An 18,292-nucleotide genomic window follows, 5' to 3' on the forward strand; every position below is an offset into this window, starting at 1 on the left:
AAACATTTAATCACTGCTTTACTAATCTCCCTGCACTACCTGAACTCAAACCAACTCCTCACACTAAAATCAATGGCACTAATATACTCATTAACGAAGGCTCTTTCAGAGGAGTGAAGCCATCAGAGTTTGAAAAACTAACTGGGGGCAGAGAAGCTGAAAGCTCTGAATAGCGCATGGGCTTGTGCTCCAAGGTTTCCTGGGGGGAGCAAAAAACCCTCTAAAAATTCCCTTAGAGGAATTTCCACTGCAATCTTCTACCGAGGGTAAGAGGCTGTGACTACATGTATAACAGCACATCCCTGAGAGGGGACATCTGATGGGGGCACTGAGCCAAGACCCATGGATCTACAGCCACGGCTCCTCTCCAGGGTGAGACTCAAGAGCTGGTTTCAACGCTCAGCGTTGCCCACGCTGGGGATTTCTGCATGCGCCAAGTGTCTTTGTTTCCCAATTCTGGTTCTGCTACCTCACATCGCTCTGTATCTCACGAGGCAGACGTTTCCTATCAGTTTGGGGGCTATGCAAGCCCTTTTGGGGCAGCTGTTGCCTTCGCATCCCACACCACCTCTTCTTTATACTCTTCACCAGCAGCTGAAGAGTTCGCCACATCCTCCAGCCAGGCTTCCCTGCGTGACTCTCTCAGCTCTGACCTGCACATCTGACACTCCTGTCCTGAGATTCATTTCTCCTAAGTCTGTCAGTTTGGCCGTGATAGCTTCTGCTCAGCATCTACAGGCTCCAGACAGTCTCTCCCCAAAGGATATTCTGAAAGACATTGAATTTCTGACCAGGGTTTCGTCAGGCTGCCTGGAAAAAGATGTTGCTCAAAACTATTCAAAGATAGCATTTTCTCATTTTTTATGCAATTATTGAATAAATATCAGAATGCAAAATTGCCCCTGGAATTGGAAAATGGAATTAAATCTTCCAACAAACATGAGAAAATGGATACCTATGTCTCTATTAGCAACTAAATGTTTCATGCTTAGAAACTGGTAATCTAACACCCCTCCAGGGAATTCAGAATGGTGAGAAAAAATGGTCTAAGCCAGCATTAGAAAGAAAAAGCGATATGCATACATTCAAGTGAGACACAAACTGGATGCGGGGTGGGCAGGAAGGCGTCCTTGTGTGGGTCCCACCTTGGTGCATTCGCAGGCAGTTCAGGAGGTTGTTAGTGGAAAGCAACGGCCCAGATCCTCTGCGGTTCCCAGCCGCGCTGAGTCCAGCATAATCGGGCACGGGAGGTCCACCCCATGCGGGGTGCATCCTCCAAGCCGCTGGTGTGGCCACGAAGCTGTATCGACCCCTGCAAGCGGCAAGAAGGGCAGAGCCAGGACGCATGGTGTGGCTGAGCTTCTTTTGCAAGCACCGAGCTCCAGCCTGTCCTGCAGGGCTCACGGACAGAGCAGTCCAGACCAGTTTTGACGGCACTGGTTTACACCAGCTGGGCAAACTGGTGGTCCAGCACCGCATATGACACAATGGTGAAACACCCCATTTCACCCAAGCGATACAAGAACTGTCCCAACACACAGAGGAACATCTCTGTTAGGGACATGGCTTAGTGGTGGACTTGGTAATGTTAACAGTTGGACTCGATGATCTTAAAGGTCTTTTCCAACCTAAATGATTCTATGATCTCCAGCATGCTGCTTTCCTACAGGACACGGGATTTTCCCTGGGCTCCCTTCTCAAGCCACAAGCTGGGAAACAACCAGCTCCAGGTGTAACAGCCCAAGACCTGAAAACAGCGTCATCAACCAAGTTACATCCTGCAGTCCAGAAGAAGGAGCACCGTTTGGCACAGGGTGAAGTACGGGCGTGCAACCACACCTAGGGGCTGTTATGGTTCAGCAGAAGCGAAAAGTTGGCACTGCAAATCTGGTGTGTGTTCCCGGCTTTGTTTTTCTGTAACACCATCCTAAGGAGGAACCACCTGGCCAAAGCTCCCCTTTGAATTTACTGTTGAGAAGAATCAACAAATGGTGTCCCAGTTGCACAGGCCATTTGCACGGCTCAAATGGTACAATTCTCGAAGACAATATACAACCTAAAAGCACTCATATACAGCCTACAAGATGCCCACCAGCCTGCCTTCCCTTCCCCTCCTCCTCCCAAGAGCACTGTTCATTTAAAATGGCTTACCCCGTTCTCTTCTATTCTGCTTTTAATGGCTTTTGAACTTCAAAGAGAGGGGAGAAAACCCTATCGCTTCACCATGCAGCTAAATATTATACAGCCACAGTACTGAAGAACACCTACAAAATACGTTGCTAAAATAAACTCCCGTTTGAACTGTTCTTATAATATTTTTCAGAGAGCTCAGAACATGCTGCCCTTCTTCCCACACAGCACTGAAGCACCTACTTCACTTTAACCAGGTACACACTCTTCTTGGAGTCGAAAGGACTAATCATGTGCTTAAAATTATGCATTTGCCTGAAGTACCGAGTTGAATCCGAGCTTTTATATCTAGAAGTCGCACGGTATAAACTGGAAACATTATTCCTGGGTGAACGTTATACACAGGCTGGCAGATATATTCCAAAGTTATCTAAGAAATCAAACTATTTACTGTTAATAGAACATGTCCAACTCCAGCAAACCGCTTTGAAAATCTGCAATAAAAATGTGCATAATGTACTATATATGAATATGGATACCACACACACCCTACATGCATGCTTCATGTATACAAAACAGCAGAGCAGAAATGCTCTAAACATAAATTGAGAATACATGAGATAAGATTTTAATTGTGGTTTTAGTAACAGCAAACTGCTGGAGCTACCTGCTTATTATTAGTCTTGAAAAGCAGCATGAAAATAATATTTTAACCTTTCATCTGTAACATGGTCTTTGCTAATAAAATTATCCCAGAGTCATCCAAGCACATAGCTGGTGTCAACTACTTAATATGCTGAATAAATTAAATGCCACTTACTTATAGCAAAGAAATACCCAGCTAATTTCATGCACTTTCATGCCAGTCCTCGTGCTGGCACAGCAACACAACAAACACGGTTGAGCCCTGTGTCTCCTCTTCAGATCCTGCCCTTCTGCAAGAAAATCATCCCATCCACTGCTCCACTAAACCACCCGTTTGCAAGGCCACCGTCACTCTGCCCATCGCGTCAGGAGTGCTGAAACGAGCTCTGTCACACATACTGGGTCTTTGCAATTGCAAAACACCGGGCATTTATTATACCACAGGGAGACCAGGTCCCACTGACAACGCTTGAAGGGTTGTGGAAAGACAGTTAACAGAGATTTGGGAAGAGTGCGGGACCTGGCACACTTATCTACCGTTAACCAAACCACGCTAATAATCTTTCCACAGCAAAAGTCACCTTGATGAGACAAACACCCTTATCTCCATTTCAATGCAGCTTCGTGCCTCCTGCCACCAGAAACGAACTCACTGGTACTTTATCTGACTTGCTGTTGGTGAACAGCCCATGCAAGTCAACAGAAAGACTCTTGATAACTGATTTATTTCCATCAGTTATTAAAATTCCCAGTGTTCCCAGTCAAATACAGGGAATGCCAGGAGGGGCCTTTCCCAAAAGGCCACACTTTCTCCTCCTACTTAGTGACATATGAGCAATAATCAATATAAAGAACATACAAACAGAGAGAGATGAAAAAAAATGGAAGGTGTTGGACATCAAAAAACTTATCTGCCAAAAGTGTCTTTCGCTACCTGCAGAATAAGGTTCCTGCTTCTCGCTGTGAATGAACTCTTTTCGTTCGTATTTGGCTCTGATCCACTGTTCCCGCAGCAGTCTGGGAAAAAAAATTACAGAGAAAAGAAAACATGATCCAAGATACACTAAGGAAGAATCCAGAATCATTAATTCTTCAATCAAAATACGAGCGTGATTTAAAAGTCCTCCAAAAATTGCATTGTACAGTCTGGAGTCAAGGGCTTCTTCTGTTTACTGTTGGACAACAATAAATCATTTCCTTGTACATCCAATTTTATTGGAAACTTATTTAATAAAATTTACAGATTTAGCAGAATAGCCTGTTCCCACCCACCCAATCAGCATCTGTACAAAATTCCCTCAGTATATGAATGATTTTAAACCTAATTTCCTCAGACTATATTCTTCAGTAAATGGGATCAGTAAATGAAAAAGCCAACAAACTGCATGCAAAAGAAAAATCTTTGCCCTGAAGCTATCAATATAAAGCAGAAATTAGGTATGCCTTGTGCAATGCATGTACAGGATGGCCTTTCAGCAGTCGAAGCTGCAGAGATATTGTCTCCTTGTCACACATGGACAGCTATTCAAAAAAATTGTGATGTGTCAGGTTAAAATTATACTTGTAACAACAAGGGGAAGCCCAGCCCAAGGATAGGTGAAACTTGTGACTCGGTGAACACAAAGCTTGCTGCAGGGTGTCACACACCTCCCAGACAGGGAACAACAGGAATTCAAGTGAGAGGTGACCTCTTCAAAATGAAAGGGACATTGGACAGTCGTAACCCAGGCCCTAGCCAACCTCTTGGAAGGAACTGGGGTGTGAAAAGTGAAAAAGCCTCAAAAAGACCAGGAGAACATGGTAAGGATGCGAGGGCTGAGCCCCGTGGAACACAGGACCTAAACACTGGAGGGTGGTGAGAACCCACCTGGCAGAGCTCTTCCAAACTCATAGCCTGTACTGCTAAGTCTAAGAAAGAAATCCAAGGTGCATGGCAGAAAACGTGCCTATTACAAAGTCCTTTACTTTTCATGTTGAAAGTGATACCAATGATTTATACACCAAGACCTTAACTTCCAAAAAGGAAAAAATACCCCAAAGATTATAAATACTTTTTCGCTATTTTATTTTAGCATGAGTTCTGGAACTAACGAAGTAGTTTAGATGTAGAATAAGCTAGAAGTTACTTCAAACCATTTTTAACTGCACTTAGTTCTTAATTGCCCTAGAACCTTAAATAGCCCAAGCAGGCAGAAATCACACGCAGAAATAAAGACATGTGTCACCCCAGCTTCACAGCAGACATTTTGAAGTGGCCTACACTGATGACAGTAAAAGATCCCCCAGCATTGGGCATGCTCTGTAAAACCCATCACACTTCAACACATCAACTTCTCCACCAATGAAAACTGTTGATATGCCTAATTACCTTTTCTTTTTTGCTGACAATACAAATTTAATGCTATCTTTTCAGCAGACACATTCCAGAAATGCTCGAAGAAGATAACATTGCTTACGAAAATTCATCTGCAGGTACAGCAAACACATTCATCAAATCTGCAAGACACTATTCTAATGACAACTGTGGCTATAATCGGTTTCCTGGCAGTAAAGGAGGAAATAATTACGTATATTTTGTCCCACCCATTGTTTTGTCTCCTTGGTTGGGGCGCCAGCCCTCTCCCACATGGCTCAGGGAGCACCATCGCTTCCTTGCACCCAAAACTCAACTGTGAGCTTCTGCTGTAACAGAAATAATGCACCAACTCTGCCTTTCCCCCTTCTGTTCCTGTTTTCATGACTGATCTTTAGTTGTTACACACACATCTGCAAGTTTGACTGTGAACTCCGAAGATGAACACCCATCTCCCTTCTGCTGTCGCCCTGTGGTACGCTCTGGTTTGGGTACAACCCCTCTTCAGTTCATCTCAGGAGGTTCAGATCATTTTGTAGAAGTCTAGGCTGAGCAGGATGCTCTTTCTGGATCCAATATCCACAACATGGCAGCCTGCAGACGTAGGAGACTGATGACCCAAAAGGTAATACTTAATTGTCTGTTTCTATACTTCTGCCACTCATCAACAAAGCTACCAAAATTTAATCATTGAATCAACACAAATGCTTAAATTTGTTACCCTTCTTGCAATTTTTTCCAGCCCGGCTGCTGCAGACAGCTTGTTATCACCGTAGCCAAACTTGGACCATTTCAACAAGATGATTAGGGATTTAACTAGAAGGAAGCAAATTCACACCACCCTCGGCTCCAGCTGACTTCAGTGGATTCAGCAGGAGCTGCAGCTGTTCTGAGTCTCTGAAAGTCAGCCTTCCAGTACGAATGCTTAAATACAGTATAAATTAAGGTTCATGTGCAGCAGTGGGAAAACACTCTTGCTGTATAATGCAAATACTACAACAGATACACTCTGCTGGTCTCATGCCTTAGGGAACACCGCTCTGCAGTGACTTATTTCCCATGACGCTGTCAACAGCGGTGGTTCAATATCACCACAGCTTTTGTGCAAGAAAGCGCAAATTGGGCAGCTAGGAGGCACCTCACCCAAAGGGCTATCCTGAGAAGCTGCAAAATGCTCTTGATGACCTCTCCCAGCATTTGGGCCAGAACACGAGTGGCTCCGATGGCAATTCCCACGGCAGACAGGACTCCAGCCGTGCCGTTTTCCTAGTTCACAGCAGCACTTTCTGACAGCTCACACGCTCTTCCCTTTTCCTTATCATCACAAACCCAGCCTCTTTCAGAAATAATTTCCCAAAAACCAAGACACACCAAGAGCAGCCCACCACTAGGACCACTCAGCGCAAGGCCAGTAGCTGCAGCTTCTGCTCCAGTGGTTATTTATAGAAAGCAGAAAAACTCCAGCAAAAGAGACTGAAACAAAAACCCAACAAGGATGGCGAGGAGTCTGGCATCTCCCTTCAACGCAACTAAGAATTTGAGCCGGGACTTGACCATGCTCACTCTTCTAGACTGGAGGCAATCCTGCCATAAAAAGCTGCTTTTGGGTCTGGTGTTAAACCCTAGTTTCACTGGCACAGCTTGGATGAATTTAAACAGGAGCAGGAATTTGTCCCAATATCTATGGGATCTGAGAGCAACTGGAGGGCAGGGACCATCCTGAGGTCCCTCAAGCCACGCAGTCTTCTCCACCATTTCCAGTGGACTTCAGACCTGATCTCCACTTCATTTTAAGTATGCCTTCAGGGGCCTTTTAAACATCTGTTGCTGTGTTTTAGTTGAAATGTATTTTTCCTGAGGTGAATATGTATGTAAATAACCGTGGGCGGACATCACATGCCGAATACTGGACTCTCCATCCAAACCCCGCCTTTGATTTTGACAGGAGTTCTGTGAACAGAAAGGACTGTAGCAACAGACTCATGGTATTTTACTGCATTTCTGGTGCTGGGATAACGTAGCAAATGCGCCATTTGTGTTTGTTAGAAAAATATAAATGCATCATTCCTAAACTGCAGAGATGCACAAGCTTTTGGGATGAACTCCAAAAGCTTTAACAGCCCACCTAAAGTCTGGCAGGCTGCTGGTTACAGGGAATGTGTCTTTTTTTTTTTTGCAATTAGAACAGAAAGGTCTTTGTAATTATCAAGATAAAAACCTGGGAGCAAATAAAAAAACCCCACACCACCAAAAAATAAAAAACCCTAAGGAAAAACCACATTTCCAACAGAATAAGGGAAAATTCATCCCCAAAATGGAACAGAACTGGGCTGCACTGGGGAGGCAGCAGGTCCAGAGGCCAACAAAGCACCGCCAACGCCAAGAGCTCAAAATCTCATTTTAGGTAGTTGTTCGCTTGCCTGGCCACCCACCTGAAAACAACTGCTCTCTGTCAAAGGGCCAGCAAGGAAGGTTCAGAAGCAGCCAGTGGAGCAGTTTTATCTTGGTCCCACATACTCAAAGCCTTTCGTTCACAGCAAAGAAACACCACAGGAAAAGCTGTTCAAGAAGTTTAATATCAAATTGTGGCTGTGTGGCTCCATTGCACTCTACGGAGGTGCTGGCCAGCCAAATTTATAGTCTCCTATTTATTGTTACCCAAGATCCTCAGCTGGGCTGGCTTTCCTAGGACGCACTATGGTGCATGTACCACAGACGCTGCGTGACTGCTATGGCTTTTTGGAGACATAGAACAGACAAGAAGCCCCAGCCAGAGGTGAAAGCAGCCCAAAAAACATCAAACACCATCTACTACCACCCTCTAATTGCATCTTTGTGAGCCACCATCAAAGTCCAACAAAGACAAAAGAAATGAATGTCATCCAGGAACACCATTTCCAAAACCCAAATTTGTAGCTTCTGGAATTTGTCAGAGGTTTTTCCAGCAAAAAACAATCTGCTTTCCACAGGCAGCTCTGTGGACACAGCTATGCCAAGTTTCTGTCAAACAACTGTTTTAATGAAATTTTAAGTCCGAGTCCAAATTTTTGCTTAGACTGCAAGGAGAGCCACTGCAGCGTAGACTAAAAGCCTGTCTAGCTTCACAACCCGCCTCCACATCTTTTCCTATCTGGTAAGTCCTTGCTGTTAGGACTTGCTTTTAAATGGCTTTATGGAGGCATGAGACAGCCATGGGGCTTCTTCCAGGCGCTCTGTGCATCGTCCCAGCTTGAAGAACCCCAGGAGTGATCTGCCACCCACCCCCCAAGACCAGTGGCCAACAGCAAGCTTCTGGAGGAGAGCTAGAAGACAGGGGGTTTGGCTATCAAGGCATAAAAATCTTGCATTATGGATTTGAAGAAGTTAAAGCTGAATTTGAGTATGCAAAATCATAACATGCTTAATTAAAATGCTAACTGGTTCCTTTTTTGTTTGGTTGTTTTACACGCACGGTCCAGTTCACCACAACGCTATTTTTCAGAATGGTTAAACGCAGATTAAAAGCATGTAGGAAACAGCCTGTGTCGGTACTATCTTAACCTTGTAGCAATTTCCTTTGGAAATTAAAGGAATCGATATGAATTAACATGCTTACGAGCTAACAACAAAGAGAAAATGAACGACAAGCAGAGAAGACTCCGTGGCCGGTTCGGACTGAAGAAGCGGGCAGATCTCAGGCACTCGGCTGACGGCAGGGCGATGCTCAGGCAGAGACTTGCTGAGACCGAGTGCCCAATTTGAGCCACCACAGGAGGCTCCACCACTTGGGAACTGATGAGGAGCCATTCCGAGAGGCCACACTGCAGCACCTCCAGCTTTACACCCAAGACATCAGGCACTTTTGCAAGCCATGGATGTAAAATCTGAAGACCCTTATTAATAAATAGGAGCTGGAGCAAAACACTCAACTTTACCCCTCTGGACATTAAGCATTAAAGAAGTTTATAGATAAGGTACCAGCAAAAGGAGGAGGCAGAGGAAGAGGAGACCAGGTGAGAAGTTTGCATCGTTGACTATCATTACGCCCCATGCATGGGAGGGAGCCAGACTGACCTTCAGACACCAGACTGAGGTGGTGGGCTCAGTAGCTCCTCTACCAAACGAGCCAAACTTTAAGTGCTAAAGTAAGAAAAAAAAAAAATCCAGGTATTTACTATGCAACTTCCTCTCTGCACATTTTAACTGTACCATAATACAAGCCACTTCTGCTAATAACTGTTCTTCTTCAGATGACTGTAGAGATGACTTCTCAATATGTGAGCCTTACTGGGATACATCCTCTCTCTGACTGACGTCTCATCGCTTTCCAGATAAGACAACCACCCAGTACAACTCATGCCATTTCATTCTGCCCCATTTTTCCTACCAAGATACTCAAATGTACTGGCAGTCAGGATATTTAAGTGTTCTGCATAAAGAGCAGATGTATCTCCCACTCACCTAAGCACAGAGAGAGGAGCAGAGCAATGCATTGCAGCTCGTATGCAGTTCCGCAGAACGATGCTGTGTGTTCCCGAATCTGGCAAAAAGGCAACAAACTGCCATCAAGTATTGGGCAGGGACATGGATGTATTTTCAGTCCCGCAAAAGCCCACTAAGCGCTTTTCTCCATCTTCTTCCATCAATTTTCAGCCAAGCATATGACTGAACAAAGCCTTTTTCTTTTACTCAAAAATGATGCTACCCCTGTTGCTCAGTGGTGACTCAAAACTCAACCCTGTGCTTGCAGTGTATCTGCCCCAGAAAAGGCTTTTTTACAGCTCTCAGTCTCCTGCCATGGTGTACAAAGCTGGGCCGTGACCACTCGTGAACATCTAAAGAGGGGTTTTGCGGTTTAAGTTCCTCACCCAAGGCTCTTTGGGCCAATTCTGCGGTGGCGTAGGAACATCCCAGAGTCTGGGATTCATTTCAGCCTCAGGGACTCCCCAGCGGTACAGAAGTTGGCTGCTCTGCTCCTCGCTGCTCCTGATGCGTGGGCCAAATTACTGGCAGAGACAAGATGAGAGGAGAGGACAGAAGGGGATTTTTTTTTATTTTTGGGTGGGTGGGTTTTTTGCCTATGCACAGCTGGTAAATTTTCCCTGGGTAATTCCAGAGCACACCTCCAACTTCTCTAACCTTCGCCAAGTGTCTGACAGAGCCAGGAAGCCACAATGGGGTTTCTGGAGGATGCAGAAGCCAGATGCAGCAGGCAAACACCACGTATTTCCCAAGGAGTCAAACACAACATCATAGGCAAGAAGAAAAAAAGACAACCTGGCACTGCAGCACTTCTTCCCTCTTGCTCTGAACTTTGCAGTTCTTCAAGCAACCAAAGTAGAGGGATTGCAGAAGTAGCGTTATAAAACTAAGAAGCTTCAAATGAACAAACAGCCTGTCCTTATTACAGCTCGTATATTAGCGTCCTGCCGCGCCAAGTCTGAGGGCAGCTCCCACAAAGCCTGCCCAGCCGCTGCCGCCGGCCAGCGCGGGTTGTCGTAATTAGAAGCATCGAAACCTCTCGATGCTGCAGAATGTGGGTCGGCACACAACGGCACGGTGCCAGCGCTGGATGGAGGTGTCATCCATCGTGATGTTCCCAGCTCACAGCCCTGGGTAACAACAACTCATGCTATTGCAGTGACTGGACTGCAGCGAGGTGGGAAGAAAGCTAAATATATCCCCCTTTAAGAAGCAACACTCCCCTGCTCTTGTTTAGCATGCATCTGTTCAAAGCCATAGAGAGCCTCTAACTAGAGGAAGAAAAATACAACCTGGCACACCATCCTCAAAACATTCCCAACATGCAACGTACCCACAGCTGCTTATACTGCAGCAGTGTCAGAAGGAGATCTGTTACTGCAGGTGGTCGCATCTATCCCAAGGCACCCTGCTGCTATTGCAGAGACCCAGCAGCGCTGGTCCAGAGAACACCTCCATGAGCAGAGCTCCAGGCTCAGCTCAGAAATCAGGGCATCCAGGCTGAAAATTGTCCCAGTGCAAAATACGCACAAATTGGGAGGACAAAAGGGCCAGAAACTGGTCTTCCAGCCGCTTGCGGGAAGACTAGCCTTGCCTCATCCTCCCAATCAGTCCATAAATAAACAATAAAAAAGAAACAACAACCAAAAAAAACCCCCCTTAACCCTCCTGCTCCTGTTTCTCACAGGTTATAAGCCCAGCAACCTGCCTCTCCATCAGGCATCGGGAAGGGCTGTGGATAGAGCGGCCGCCCCAGCGTGGTCCCCGTGTGCTCGCGGACAGCTTTGACAGGGCTGCGGCTGGAGCTCGGCCACAGCTCGCAAATCTCCCCAGAGCGCGACTGCACCGCAGGACGGAGGAAGAAAAATATCGTGTCGGCAAAGCCTGAGCTGCGCTATCAAAGGAAGCCAAACCAACCGAGCACAGACCCAGCCGCAGACTTTTCTGCCAGCCCGACAGCAGAAGGAATGAAAATGCTTGTGGTCTCTAAGCTGCCTGAGCTGCAGGGCAAGCTTTCGCTATCTCTCGCCCTGACCCGTGCAAGGACAGTCGGATACAATTTGCACGCAGATCTCAGGACGCCCCAAGCCGCAGAGGGACCTGCCCCGCTTCCAGCCAGGCTCTCCCAGCACGAGCTCTGCATCCCCTCGGAAAAGAACCAGGACTCCGCTCCTGAACAACCTCAATCTCAAATAGGGCCCTGCCCTGTAAGGACAAAACAGCAGCTAAGGCTGGAGTGCAACATCTAATTGAATTTAGCTGAGACTTAAGAGTAAACAACATTAAAATCCCCTAGAATTGTGTTTCTCCTACCAATGACAACTCGGTGAAAAATCTCGCTTCTCCATCCTTAACACCACAAGTACATGCAAGTCTCAAAACGGCACAGGCGACTGCTGGGATTTTGGAGCTCAGTGATACGAACGTGGTGCTGGATCCTCTCAGGACCATGACAGTTCACGAGAGCTGTCTGTTCACCAAGGACGGCATCCACCTCCCAGCTGCAGGCAGAGCCAGCAACTTCTCCTGCCACCTGGGTAGTGTGCAGAGCTTGGGGCACCCTTCTTCTTCCTTGTACCAAAGAGACGCTAAGGAGAAGGCAAAGGAAATAAGCACGAATAACACTCTGCCAAAAGATTTTTTTTTGTTTCAACCCAAGTCTGTGGAGAAGCAAGAGGGAAATTATCAGCGATTTTCCTTTTGTAGATGCACCATCTTAGGAAGTGCAATCTATTTAGACAGCAAGATGCAAGAAGCAGTTGATGCACAGGGATGAGAAGGATGCTAGAGCCATCTGCGAGGGGCACCACAGATCCCATGGGGACATTGAGACATGTATCATAAAACTCTGGCCACCAAATCCTGCAGCACCAAGATACATCTGTCCTTGGGCTGCCAGCTCTGCTGGTCAGGGGAGATCACGCATAGAGATGGATGGGTGAACGTTGTGTCCAGAGCGTGAAGAAAAGTATGAAGCCTGGCCTGCGTTAAGTGGAAGAACAGCAATCCCGTTGTCTGAGTACAGACAGGCAGGAGCAGGCAGGCTTTGTCCTTGACTGTCACAAGGCAAGTCCCCTCCATCTCCTCCAGCCATCGGGTTTGAGGCATTACTTTTCCATAATGAGTCCTTACTAAATCACAGCCCTGATCTTTCAGATCCTCACCCACACAAGCACTTCTGAGTCCTCAGGAAACCCCACATGAAGCATCTTCCCCACCTTCCCTAAGCCAGGACCCAGGGGCGATGCTTGAAGACGAGTTCAAGGTGGGAAGAGAACCTGAAAGGTCCCAAACTCCCAACAAGCTCAAACATATGCAGGCCCTTCTGTCTCTCTGCTTTGGGAGAGACAGGGTTAAAAACAAAAAAAAAAAGTCACTTTGCTGAAGCTGTTTTTCTGAAATGAATCAAAAAAACAAAACCAAAACAATGGTGCTGCCATGTTCAGCTGCATTTGCACCATCTCCTCCCCCTGGACTGCGGGATCGCTCCGGGTGGGAGCACCTTCCCGGTGATTTCTCCTTGGGCTACCTCCCGTAACAGCAGAGGTATTCCAGGAATAGGAAAGGTAAGAGGTTGGGGCTTTTTATCCTGGAGATCCTAGCAAGATAAGCACAACACACTCGGAACGTGCCCTTCCACAACACATGGTGGCTTTGCCAATCCTCAAATCATTTCTGTACTTGTAGGAACTGCAGAAGCTGCTGCCAAAAGCCATTTTAGATCAAAACCAAGAACTGGGAACATTGCATAAATGGATGCTTTTTTTTATTGTCAGGTCAGGCAGCACCACTCACACCTGGGCCTTCCCAGTCATAGCATTTGAGCATCATCAAGTAGGGGGTAAGGGATGCATCACTGAGATATTTCACAGGCACAACAGGTGCCCTCCCTTGTCTTTACTATAAAAGGCTTTTTCCGTGACATAGGAAGACAATAACTCTTCTTAACCGCTATTACAAGAAGATTAAAAATATAGATAAAGTCACTTCAAGGATGAGCATAGGTACTCATGAACACTTTGGCACACCTTCGGTATGATTTCAGATTTGGGGAACACAGCAGAGCCTTCCTACCCCAACATCTCACGCAGGGAGCCCTACAAACCCTTCCAGTACTTCTGTTTTGGGCACCTCTTATGATGCCCGAATACATCATCTGGCTGCTCAGAGCCTTGCACACCATTTTCACACCACCGACCCACACCTCCCTCTTCAACTAGTGACAGCCAGTTAAAGCAGCAATACTGGGAGGCATCTCGGGGACCAGTACTCACTGGTTTGCTAATACTAAAGTACTGGCTCTGGAAATTATGCTCTCCAGACCCTCTGCAAAGACTGGTTTCACAAAGATACAAACCCCCCCTGGTACTCTGCAGGATTGGACCCTAAAAAACAATTTCAGTTCATCATCTTGCTCCCTGGATGGTACAGCATATTCTGGCTGCTCAGCCCTCTTGGTCTACAAAGTCCACCCCAGCTTACTCTACGCTGTATGGGAAACAATACCTTTTCACTTGCCTTCATGGAGGAGATTGTCATTTAGGCAAAAAAAGAAAATCCACCACCTTGGCACTAAAACTCAGCATTTTTGCATTACAAGCAATCTAGCATCTCAAATAGCAGATAAGCAAGTTCTGTTTTGATGCAGAAGGGCTGTTTGAAAAGGCAGAGGAAATCAATGGGTAGAAATTGGCATTTTTGTAGCCTTAGAAACTTGGAAGAGTCTGGGGAACAGACAAACTATTGACTTCTCTGCATCATCTCAAGTGTACTTCTTTAATAAGATCCCATACGTTGTATAAACTCTACCATATGCGTGCAGAAGAAAAAAGATTTTCAGGGCCTTTTATAAATGAAACCTCCTTTGTGGCTAAAAAAAAAAAAGTATCATGCTAAAACTAAACTATTACAGCCACTGCAGCTGCACAAACAAATAAATGCTGTTTACCAGCAAAGGTATTTACTTACTGACAGTCAAGAAATGTTGGCTTGTAATAAAACGGTGGCATTTTAGATTCATATTTTGCTTTTGCTACATTGTTTCCATTCGAGGCCATAAACTGTAAACAGAGAAAAAACACAAAGAATTAAAAAATGTTAACGGTATTTTTCTTTGTCCTCTTTTGCTTCTACAGAGTAATAAAATTATTGGGATGGGGCCTCTGTTCACTTACTGAGAGTTTTCCCCAGGACCGTGCACAGAAGGGATGCTGCAGAGACTGTGCCTGCAAACCAGGGCTCAGAAATTAATATTGATTATTATTGCCAGGGCTCCCCCAGCTTAATACGGTGCTGGGGACAGGTCCGCATCGCAGTCACACATGCACGATCCCCACAGGAGCAGAAGGCAGCACGTGGTGGCATTTCCCACTGGGAATGAGATGGCTCCCAGGGAATCCAGCACAGAAATTAGGTAACCAGAAGCCAAAACCTGATGCCAACTTTAAGACCCCGTGTGTTACAGCTCCAGCAAGGTAATAGTCTTCAACAATATGCCCGTTGCTTTGGATCACATCACTCGTTCCAAAAGGATAATTTCACTTTTGCAAAGCCATGCCAGCAACCTCAGAAAGGAGTTTGAAGTATTGGATAAATAAATAAATAAAAATTCTATCTGCCCTGAGAGCCCTCCTTTCCTTCTGATCTCGTATACAAACAGCCAGTTGAGAACTCTGCAAACAAAACCACGTATTTCCCTATTCATAAATTCTATTTAATGAAAGTCATTTTGTAAGTGTAAAAACCCCACTCTTTTCCAGGTAGCCATGCTAAACACGTTTTGTCTTGTACCAGATGCCAAGCATACAAGCATAACAAGCAGCCAAGCTTTTTCTTTTTTTTTTGGATAAAGATCAATGACTGGTAGCGTTCTTCACGCCTTTAAAGACACCAATAGTCAAAGCAGATAGGTTTCCTCGGTAGGCTTGCCTTTAGCAACAGCACCCAAAACTAGGCAGGTATGTGGCATAAACAGAGAATTTGTACTGTGAGGGTTCAGTTCTTCAAGATGTGAGTATAAGAGTCTTCACTGCTAAGTGGAACAAAGCCAGAAATAGCTGAGCTGGGCAGGGGTGGTAGGCTAGAGATCTAGTCTACCGACTAGGCTAGACTAGAGGTAATGTAAAAAAACAGGAGAAGACAATTCATTTAAAATTAGTAATTTCTACACACTCTAGTTCATTGACTTTTTTATAGGGCTGGGGGAAACCCTCACAACGTCAAGAAATGGCTATTCCACTTTTCAATCAGCATCATGGACCTCATTTCCACATTCAGGAATTATCTAGATGTGTTTTCTGAAATCACATATTTTGTGGCATCTTTAGAAAGGACTCTGTTTTACAGCTTTGCTGGTAAAACGCAGCAACCCAAACTCACTGGTACTTCAAGTCTCAGATGCACGTACCTCCACTTGAGCATCATCCCAGTCATCCAGACGGACCGACTTCACTTTGCTGACTTGGGGAATATTACGATGGATTCCTGAACAATTCAAGCAGATGAAGATCCCTAGGCTGTGGGATGCCCAGTCTGGGTCTGAAAGCAAGAAGGAAAGAGAGAATTGCACTGGACCAGTCTATCAGATTCGGTGCAGGAGGAAGGAGAGACGAGGCAGGACAACGCATGGCATGGCAGGGGAGTTCGGGAGTCACCAGGTCCAAGTTCCCTGATTTTACAGACATCAAATAAATATACAATAAACTAGAGATATGTGCTAGTTTATATCGATAGCAATACAAATTAAACTAACAACAGATTTGCAATCTCAAGTGCAGCTGTTATTCATAAAAACCCAATATACAGACAATCGCATACGCCCAAGACCTCCAAAATGCTCCGCTCCACGCTCACAGGAAGAGAAAAGGTTAATGTCCATCTTTCACCAGCAAATCCCACCTAAGCGCTGCGTGGAACAGAAATTGCACAATTAAAACCAACAGCTCGGGGAAACCGCTATGCTGCTCCCTTGCCTTGCTATGTTTTATTTTATTTTATTTATTTTTTACAGTGGGAGCGCTTCACATAGAGTCTTTCCTCCCACAGCTACGGCTGCCCAGCAGCACAGCCCTCCATGCCAGGAGGTTTCCAGCTCTTGCCTTAATGGAAAAATGCTGCCAGCGGCAGCCCTGTACTTTCTCTGAGCAACACCACGCGCTGTTTACAGCCCAGAGCTGACGTCTCGCACAAAGCGCTTTAAACACAAGTCCCTCGCCTCCAAATTCCTCCTCGGGAGAGGCGCTGCCTGATGCACGGGGAGAAGGAGAGGAACCGGAGGAGGGCAGGGGCTGGGGGCAGGACACATCCACCAGTGTCCCTAGTGCTGCCTCCCTAATAAAGCCGATACAGGGATCTTTGTTTGAACTCCGACTGGCAAATGTCAGCGCCCGCTATTCCAGCTGCGCCCCAGCAGAAAGAGCTTCCTTGCAAGTCACCCAGTCAGCCACTAAATCCTCCACCTCCTCCCAGCGGAGGTCCCCTCGCCCCATCCTCCCCCAAACCCTCACCAGTGGGACCCCCCCGGCCACCCCACCGCATCGGGCTGTCAAGGGGTAAGGGCAAGTCTTCCCTTCTCACAAACCGTCGTCATTTGTTTACTCCCCCACAGTAATTACACTAAACATTCGCTCCTCACAGCGCAGCAATTATTTATAAAAAAGCAAGGGAATGTGCTTTCTCCTCCTTATACATATTTAATGGTCTGGCTATGGCAGTGCAGCGGGAGCAGGCTGGCGTGGGGCAACGAGCTCTGCTACCAGCCCCTGCCCGCGGGGACAGCCACCAACCTCCCCCAGCACACCCCAGGGAAGACAAATTCGGTTCCCCAGAGGTGGTGGTGTTCAGATATAAACCTAAGAGCTGAACGGGCAGCCTCATCGGACGCGGCTGGGTGCCCACCCAGGAGAGGGGAGAAAATTCCCAAGCTGTTACGAGTCCCGTCAACCGCAGCTCCCTTGGGACAAGGCTGGGACCAGCAGCTGCAAATAAAGGTGGGAAGTTTGGGGTTTTTTTTTTTTCCTGTTTCACATGGTCTCCCATCCTCATGCGAGGCCACGACAACCACAGCTCAGGCCTGGCAAATATCAAACCAGTCAAGTCGATCTAAGCGCACCACAGCAGCAACCCTGTGCTGCCCACATCCAGCCGTGCCCGTGAGGACACGGGGTGCTCTGCCCCACCAGCCCCGACCCCCCCACCCTCACCCCACTCCAGGTGACTCGGCTTCACGCTACACCCGAGGTCAGGCACCCCCACGTATTCCGATCGCAAAGATTGCTGCCAGTTATCGGGTTAGAGGGTGGCAAGAATCAAGAATTTTGCACGCTCGCGCACATTTCAGTGCTTTAACTCCTCGTGTTGTCCTCTCCCATCTCCAAACACGTGGCCGTCATCAAAGCCTGGGACCTGCCAAACTTCCTACCACAAAAATAGTCCAAGGTGCAGCATTGCTGGCCCAGGGTAGCCCAGGACCACGAGGCCAAACGATGCGAGTCGGGCAAGGTGAAAGCATCAGGGTCTCTTGTTGAAAAATCCATCTCTGACTTCCACGCAGAGGACCAGGCACAAGGAAGGGCGAGAGGGTCCGGAGGACAGGGCGGCCACAGAGAAGTGGCAGCAGTGAGGAAGAGGAAGCCGTGGCAGTGAAGTCTGGAGTCGTGAGCTGATGTGGCCACCAGCTCCCCGCGCTTCAAGCCTTCCTGGTGT

The 18,292-nt window shown here is 46.7% G+C and overlaps 1 protein-coding gene across 1 annotated transcript in view; it reads right to left on the minus strand.

Moving 5' to 3' along the window:
• Positions 1-18,292, minus strand: part of ADAP1 (ArfGAP with dual PH domains 1) — a 62,337-nt gene that overhangs the window by 35,324 nt on the left and 8,721 nt on the right. The window contains exons 2-4 of the mRNA XM_069810214.1: positions 15,996-16,126; positions 14,558-14,649; positions 3,710-3,792 (exon numbers count right to left, since the gene is read on the minus strand). Coding sequence (XP_069666315.1) covers positions 3,710-3,792; positions 14,558-14,649; positions 15,996-16,126 — 306 coding nt within the window. The remainder of the gene's footprint in view (positions 1-3,709; positions 3,793-14,557; positions 14,650-15,995; positions 16,127-18,292) is intronic.

The sequence above is a fragment of the Haliaeetus albicilla genome, chromosome 22, assembly GCF_947461875.1.
Source record: "Haliaeetus albicilla chromosome 22, bHalAlb1.1, whole genome shotgun sequence".
Classification (NCBI taxonomy): Eukaryota; Metazoa; Chordata; class Aves; order Accipitriformes; family Accipitridae; genus Haliaeetus; species Haliaeetus albicilla.